This window comes from Sinocyclocheilus anshuiensis, unplaced genomic scaffold (genome assembly GCF_001515605.1).
Source record: "Sinocyclocheilus anshuiensis isolate Anshui unplaced genomic scaffold, SAMN03320099.WGS_v1.1 scaffold782, whole genome shotgun sequence".
NCBI classification, from domain to species: domain Eukaryota; kingdom Metazoa; phylum Chordata; class Actinopteri; order Cypriniformes; family Cyprinidae; genus Sinocyclocheilus; species Sinocyclocheilus anshuiensis.
In genome coordinates, this window is record NW_015546111.1 from 1,459,293 (window position 1) to 1,467,676 (window position 8,384).

The following is an 8,384-nucleotide window of genomic DNA, read 5'->3' on the forward strand; positions in this document are numbered from 1 at the left end:
ACCCCGAACACTTGGATGTTAATATATAACTCCGCTTCAGCAAGTTTCATTTAATAAGAGAGAAAAATTCAAGAATAATTTTTCAATGTGCCAGTAAGGATATTCATTAAATACTAATTCAGTACAAAAATATATTAGCCTTTTAAGGAATACCAGAAACATCTTATTACAATAAAATACATTACAACAATATTTGTCAAACAGCATAATATTATACCACAGGAATGTCATGAAGACTGAAACAAGCTCTTCAAAGTTATCAAGTCCAGGGAAGGAAGTTACAATGCAGAGCCAGACCTAAAAAAACAATATGATATGAAATAGCCCAGGATGCATTGTGTATAAATGGAGCAAGTCTGCCAGTGCATCAAGAGGTAAACAACTGGATTATTTCTCCACAGCCCTGCAAAACTTAAGCCAGGTTTGTGATCCCTTTGCCATTGTATTTGGTCTGGTCTGAATAGTTTTTCATCTTGCAGCAGAGGCTCATACTGAAAAAGCAGATGGGCACTGATCCAGTAGAGAACAGGCGAGGAGGAAGCAAGAAAGCGTGTCAACACCTGAGAGGACATAATATATTTTTTTTTAAAAAGCACGTTGAGCAAGCATACTACATGTTACATGATAATGATCAATTTTCAATTATCAAAAGTCTTACCTGCACATGCATGCAGAATATTCCAATTAGAAGCAGGATGGAACTGTGCACGATGTAAACAAAGACTCTTGGGTTACAGAAACCATGCGTTTTTCTGTCTTTTCCTCTGTCCCCCAACCCCAAATACATACAAAACACTGGGTTAGCCATTATGTACATATATGAGGCTATGAATCCCAGAATTGCAACAGGCAGTGCCAAGATAAAGTTGGGTATCTGCTTCCACTGAAAGTATCGCAGGAAGCCCACATCCCAATAAACATCCGGTATGTACGAGTACAAAAATGGAATTTGCCATTGGCACCAAATTGGTGTTGGAGATTCTGCATCAGCCACACGGTATCCTTTGTCCCGGGCCAGATTAAGCAGCACAGGAGGAACTTGAGTAGCAGTCGGATGACAAAATATTTGGTAGCCATATAACTGAAACAAACAAAAAGGCAGTGCCACGAAAGCTGCATAAAATGCTCCTGTGTGAACAAAACAAATAAGTTCCCAGACATAGAGACGATACTGAAAGCCCCCTGCTCCTTTGCTAAGAGCCCCTGCACAGGCAAGAGCCCATTGAAAAGTGAGATACAGCAAAAATCCAGCATTCACGAGTCCATTGGCACGAGCACCAGTAGCAAACCCGAGCAGAAGACAAGCTCCAAGTGTGAATCTCGTCTCTAGTAGCCAGAGGCCTGCAAAGGTAAGCACTGCAAAGAGTCTCTGAATAACCTGCTACCATAAAAACATTAGCTGGTGTCAGACTGTACATTAAGACTGACATGGGCAAGATTTCTGTCTTGCAGCACCAAACGACTCAGTCTGTATAATGCCACAGCACTTAGGATAAAGAGAATGCTATTCCCTATAACCACAGCTAAAATTAACCGGCCATGCAATGTGAGAAATCCACAAAAAGGCCACAGGACAGTGGCTGCCAGGAATCGCAGGATGCGAGGAAACAAAGGAAAGAATGCAAAGTTGTGTTTATATAAGTAACCACGCTCTGCAATGAAGAGGAAATGTTCTGCATCCCAGTGACTAAGGCCACCAAATAATGCTTCGATGACGGGGTCGAGCAGGAGAGGGGTCTCTGATTGTGCAGGGCTGAAGGCATCTGCCACGTGGTCTGGAATCACTGCATTAAGCACAGCCTTCAAGAGAGCACAAGATTTGTCATATGCCTTGTTTTCAATTTGTGCGGTAGGTGTCACTCTAATCTCAATTTCACAAATACGGCCAGGTACTGATTTTATGGAGGTCTTCGTGTCTATAGTAAGTACTTTAAGCAGGCGTCAAAATACAAAGTACAAACACATAATTGTAGGCTATTTTACCCGTTTGTGTATGTCAATTGCTTAACTTACCTGTAAGAAAAGGGAAAGCAGTCGCGTGAACGTCGCAAACCGTACAACTGTCCACACGTCTTCATTTAAACAACTGTTTGAAGGCGACATATTTGACAGAAACTAACAGTAGAAAATGTCCCTTGAAGAAAAAAAGTAATCATATTAATCTCAGTAAACTAGCAAATACGATACAGTCATCAGAATACGGTCATCATTAAAACAAAAAGAAGCCAAAGGGCAATATGCTTTCTTGGAATTTATAACAACTGCAAAAACCCATGTCCGAATGCGAATAATAAATCGTAGCAAATTATAAACACGTTTTTCCAATTCATCGCAATAAAGCCACAGAATGGAACGACAGAACTAACAACATGCACTTCCGGCACGCAGTCTCACAAATGTCAAAATAAAAGCCCCATATATCTATAACCGTTCTTACAAAACTCCTTTTTTTTTTTTTTTTAAACCAACTTGTTATATTCTGCTACTTCTATATACCTATCTGACCTGGACAGTGAACACCACTCAAAACAGTTATGTAATCAATTATTTCAAATTTATAAATGCAGATTTTTATTTTTATTTTTTCCTATTTTGCTTCAGGAGACAAATAATTAAATCAATCGGTTTTCATTGTCTTTTCAACTGATGGAGATCTTTTTAGCGGACAAATATCGTTGAGCACTAGTATAAGAGTAATATTAAATCTTACAAATTGAGTTAAATTGTAACATACAAAGAGCATAAAAAAAAAAAAAAATTACATTCTGATGTCACCTTCCATTCATAATTACAGAATTCTAGGAAGTGGCCTGTTATTTATTTATTTTCTTTATTTTTTATCATCTAAATGAAAATAATCACAAACATCTTACCAAGATTTAATGTACATTTATTTTTACCACGTGGAACATATAGTATAAAGATTTCATAGTGAATAAATGATATTCATTGAGCCAAAAAGGGAAAAAAAAACAAGGAATTTACATTAAGCTACATAGTCTGAAATACAAATATGCAGAATTCATATCACTGGAGAAAAAAAATATCTCAACTGTGTTTCTTCATCTAGAGTTATTTTGTTGTACCAGGAGATGAAATAAAAATATTTCAGTTGTTTGCTGCACTATGGAGGAACCGTGGAGGCCAAAAGATGGTTCAGTTTATATACCCAAGTATTTTGATGCAATTAACCCAACTTGAGTGTCCGCTCTCATTCTTGATAGATAAAAAGGGATAAGAAGCAAGAGAGTGTGTGTGAAAGAGAGGGAGAGAAAGAGAGAGCAAAGGAGGTGAAAATGTACATCTTATATACAGTACAGCCTCGGCTGCATCTTAAGTTGAAAACCAGTCCTAGGAGGTGATTTCTTTATAGGGGGTCAATTCATACAATCAGGGGTTAAAGAGAAGAGGTCAGGGTGTTGTACGTCCTTGATACTTTGGGGGTATTCTCCTCACCAGCAAACTAATGGTTTAAAAACGAAGCCGACTGAGCCAACATTTTCCCCATGTGGAACAGTGTAGTACGTTTGCAGTATGTTTACAGTTGTGGTGTACTGTACAGAAAATGACAACTCATTTCTGTTGTACACGCATCCAGAAAGGTTGACCGTGTAGCATCAAAATACAACCACCAAACAATGAAGAGTGCACCTGTCAATGTGAACAAGAGCTGTGTATTATTTGCACTCTCTTGGGGAGGACAAAGGAACAATTAACCCCAAAAACTCACTGTAAACAAGACAGCAACTTTGGTAAATAGTTTGTTTTTTCAAGCTATTTATTTTATTCATTTATTTATTTTATTATAAAAAGTACTTTCCCCTCGGACAAGGACACAAAAGTTGGGGTCCCTGTCCATGTCATCTAGTTGGCATCAGTGTTACAGTTTGTGTCAGTGTTGAGGCTCTGGTTCATGATCCACAGCAAAATCGTGACAATCTTCCCAAAGTGAGACGCAGAAAAAAGGGGGACCAGTTGGTGTAATATGAAAGGGCTTGCATAAATAAAAAAAAAAATAAAAAAAAACAGAACAAGAAACAGTCAATTTCCTCTGCTTTCAATCCCCACTCGCCAATGGGGAGGACAGGCAAGGGGGAAGTACGAAAACCAGAGAAGGTGGAGCTACAGCTCCGCACAGCTGTCATGACTGGCCTATCAAAAAGAGTACATCACAGATGACATGGGACACCAATGAGTTCATGAGCGGGGAGACAGAAAGGTCCAGTAGCCGCGATTCATAGAGCGTAAACTCAGAGTGGTTCTCCTCCACCTTAGCAAGAGCGAGCAGAGCCCGAGCAGCCCGCCGCATCATGTCCACACTTGTCGGCTCAAAGTGTGACCCCTGCATGTGCAGTAGGGAACCTTGGCTCTGCTGGAACTGCATAGCCGCTAAGCTGTCCTCCAAAAAGCCCAATAGATTCCCTACACTGGCCTTCTGTACCGCAATGGCACGGGCCGCCAGGCTGTCACCCTGTGCAAGATTGGCCAGCAGCACGACCGCCATCTCCCGACAAACAGGCACCTTTCGCTCTCCAACTAGACGCACAAGGTTACCAAACAGCTTCTCTAATCTACTAAAAGGTGGCGTCGCCAGAATGAGGTCCACATTGTTGTCCTGAATGCTGAGTTTACAGAGGGTCTCCAGGACTAGTCTCTGGGGGGACAAGGCGCCATTAAGCCCGAGACTAGGGAAAGAGTCTTTGGCTTCCGCTGAAGGACAAATGGCCCAATGGAGCAATCCATCCAGCAGAGGCAGGCAGATGCTCTCAGTGTAGACAGAGAAGTCAAGCTGGCCTGAGACGTTGGCAAGAGTGACCAAGCAATTTTCCCGCAGTACCTCCAAACAGTCCCACCACCACTCGTCTTTCTTGCTACCAAGACTCTCATCCACCTCCTCTTCTTTCTCGTAGGTTAATGGTGCCTGCTTGCGCTCTGGATGCTGATGGTGGAGAAGCAACAGGCGGCCCAGCAGTAGCAACAGCCCTGGATGCTTTGACATCTCCGAGTCATTGCCCGGGATGAACGAGAGGCTGCGGACAATGTTGGAGACACAGATGCAGCGACGGGCAAGGCAATCTTGCCAGTCTGAGAGCATGATGAGAGGAGTTTCATCCTTGCTGTGTGGCTCATCTTCTAAAATGGCAATGGAGCGCTGACCCTGTAATGATGGGCTTGGAGCTGCTGGCCTGATGTTTTTTGAAGTTGTCGTCTCAATTACATGTTTCTCTTGATCTTTCTCAAAGTGTGAAGTCCCCTCAGAGGCAGTTTCTAAGCAGTCAGCAGGTCTGTCGTCCCTCAAATCTGAAATTCCGTTGGTCACTTTCTCAGTGGATGACTCTGGACAGGGCTGCAACTCCATTTCTTTCCCACACTCTTCACTGGATGAGGGTAGTGAGTGTGCCTGGCTGTCCTTCTGAGCTCCTCTCTTCCTGTCAGGAATCTGTGCAGGAAGACGCTTCCGTTGGTGCAACAGATCCATCTTGCTTTCAAAGTGGGTTTGAATGTGTTCTGTTGTATCACCTCCACCAATACTCCAGTGCAGGAGGCCGCTGTCAAATTCCTGCAACCGACCAAGCTTATTTGAGTTGTCCACCACAAATAGATCCTTCTTTCGCACAATCTTCACGGGAAGCTTATCAAACTTGCTAGCCTGTTTGGGCTTCTCTTGAGTAACAGCTAACTCGAGAAATGGTGGCTCTGAAGTCTTGGGTTCTGCAGATGACTCTCCTTCAATCCCTTGGCAATCTTCTTTCTTCACAGAGTCTTCAAGTGTCCTTGGCTTTTCTTCCCGTTTAATCTGGAGAGGTCCTTGTGCTATGTGTTCCTGATGCTTTGACCTGTGCATTTCCTCTCCTTCATCTTCCTCCTCTGTTTCTCCATCGTCCTCCATGCACTCAACCAATGCCTCATCATCCACAGTGTTTTCATCTTTTTTGAGCACGCTGGGATCTAACAGAGCTCTTTGTCCTGGATCACCAACTTCATATTCCCTCAGAATCCCAAAGATCTCAATGAGGCAACGGCGGAAATACTCAACGATTAGTTCCAGGAAACCAGGGAGCTTCAAAAGAAAACATTAGTATGTTATCTAAGATAAAACTTTAGTAATGGCAATAAACATTTTTGTCATTTTCCCAAAATGACTCACCTGTATAAGGTTGAAATTTGAAATACTGTTGTCATCATATAACAAGATGTTGATGGTGTCTAAAGCCCATGTACTCTCTGCCAACAGTCCTGATTTAAGGGACATCATGACTTTCCATGCTTCTGGAGTGCCTACAAAAGTAGTATACAGTTATCTTTCCATACCTCACAGGTTTGAGCCTGATAAATATCCAAAATGTAATTCACTACAAAAAAACAATTATTTCTTACCAATTTCTTTCATGGTAAGACGCCTACGTGATTTGAGAACTGGTGACGTTGCCTCTATGGAACCTGGAGGGAAGGACAGGTCTCTTCTCATCATTGGAGGCTGTACTGAGGAAGGTACAATGTGAGATGCAGGCACTGGAGGTCCCGCCTTCTGCATTTTGATATTGCTGGGTATGTAGGAAGATTTGCTGGGGGAAGTCCTGCTTTCCATAGGACGAGGCATGGGCGTGGGGCTTGACACCTGTGGAATGTGGTTTTGCATGGTTTGGGGAGACTGGTAATTTGACTGCAAGGGTCTGCTCATTGGTGGACCTGTGCCACTAGGGCCATATGGGGGTTGTCGTGGCCCAGGCCACTGGCCCTCATGATTCATGCGTGGTTCAGATGGCATCATGTCTTCAGATCGATTCATTGCATGGTAGCCAGGGCCCTGACCGGGACCAGTAGGAGGTCCCTGGCGGTTGGGGTAACTAGGGTAGCCCATATCACCTCGGCCCTGCCACATGCCACCTTGAGGACCGTCAGGACCAGACTGCATTGGACTGCCCATCATTTGAGGTGGCATGGAACCCTGGGAGTTTGGGCCCGTGGCTGCTTGCATCCGATCTCTTCCAAAGGGGAAAGGGAACTGATTCTGAGGGCCAGGTGGACGACGGTCTGAGCCAGGGTAGGAACTGTTATACTGGTTGTATATTTCCTGACCACTTGAGGGACCACTAGGGGGAGCCTGCGCCGGTGGCTGTGGCTGCTGAGTGTTGTATGGCCCACTGAACATCTCACCGTCATGATGCCGTTTAGCTGGTGGGTAACCACCATCAGCTGGTCTTTTGTAGTTCTGAAGGCAACAAATTACATTTTAAATATGTGTGACAAGGCTTTCAGTAACATTTAGTCATTATACCAATGTCAAATAAAATTAAATAGCAAAATGTTTTATTAAATGCTTTCCTACCGATTGTTGTTGCGGGTACATTCCAGGCTGCTGATTTGGATAGGAGCCACCAGGAGGCGCACCCTGACCAGGATACTGATTACTATAGGAATCATGCCTGCACAGAGCACCATATGCAAGAAAAATGAGAACTAGATATAGCAGATATACATATACAATCTCCATAAAAATGAACCAATTAGTGGACTGACCGCTGTTGCTGAGGAGGGTAACGATTTGGTGAATACATCCCAGATTCAGCATTGGAAGTCATCATATTTGACTGTGGCACTCCAGGCCCCATGCTGCCATCTGGGCCCATCCCTGACTCTGGTCTACGCAACACAAGAGAGGTTAGATTTCATTGCATCATTTAAATAACACCAATGAAATCAAAGGAATTAGTTTCTTCACAAAGTAAAGAAAAGATTGAGTGTACCTCCTGTCATAGCTGGGGCCATATGGATACTGGTGCCGCTGGCCCATGGGCATGTTTCCTATAGGGCCTGGTGGTCCCCTGTTGTACTGATCACCAATACTGCTGTTGGGACCCTGCCCACCAGGCATGAACTGTTCTCCAACTAGGACCACAAGCACACAGCTCATTACACCAGGTAGCTTATCATGAACTATAAAGGCTCATGATTACATGACTACAATACAAACCTTTACGCATACCACCAAAGTGGTCTTTATTGGGTTCATAGGGACCCATGCGACCAGGCATCTCTGGGGTGCTCATGCCTGACTGGTAGCCAGAGTTGGGAGTCAAAGTGTTTCTCCGAGAGAAGTCGCTATCAGCGAATGGATCTTGCAGGTTCACACTGCTCCTAAGAAACAGGGCAGGTAAGAAGTGGTTCACAGTCAAATAACGCAAGCAGTACCACAAGACAAATGAGCAAAACTCACCTGCCACTTTGCATTGGGGGCATCTGGCTGTGTGGGGTGGAGGCAGGAGTAGGGGGCTTCAAGTCTCCGCTTTCCGCCATGGAGCTGCTGGTGGACTGTGGTGTTTGGGGCCCCTGGAGTGAGCCAGATCCAGCTGTACCATCCAAAAAAAAAAAAAAACAACCAC

General features: G+C 43.7%; 1 protein-coding gene and 1 pseudogene across 2 annotated transcripts in view; both read right to left on the reverse strand.

Annotated features, from left to right (window-relative positions):
- LOC107700683 (GPI mannosyltransferase 2-like) lies at positions 1-2,399 on the reverse strand (annotated as a pseudogene).
- Positions 2,400-4,058: 1,659 nt separating this feature from the next.
- arid1aa (AT-rich interaction domain 1Aa) overlaps positions 4,059-8,384 on the reverse strand; it is a 27,080-nt gene continuing 22,754 nt past the window's right edge. The window contains exons 13-20 of one of the 2 annotated variants that reach the window (XM_016502522.1): positions 8,219-8,351; positions 7,976-8,133; positions 7,749-7,890; positions 7,522-7,644; positions 7,331-7,427; positions 6,379-7,213; positions 6,149-6,279; positions 4,059-6,061 (exon numbers count right to left, since the gene is read on the reverse strand). In XM_016502522.1, the coding sequence (XP_016358008.1) occupies positions 4,142-6,061; positions 6,149-6,279; positions 6,379-7,213; positions 7,331-7,427; positions 7,522-7,644; positions 7,749-7,890; positions 7,976-8,133; positions 8,219-8,351 (3,539 nt within the window). In that variant the 3' untranslated portion in view covers positions 4,059-4,141. Of the gene's footprint in view, positions 6,062-6,148; positions 6,280-6,378; positions 7,214-7,330; positions 7,428-7,521; positions 7,645-7,748; positions 7,891-7,975; positions 8,140-8,218; positions 8,352-8,384 lie in introns of both variants that reach the window. The other variant, XM_016502521.1, reaches the window with a different exon arrangement.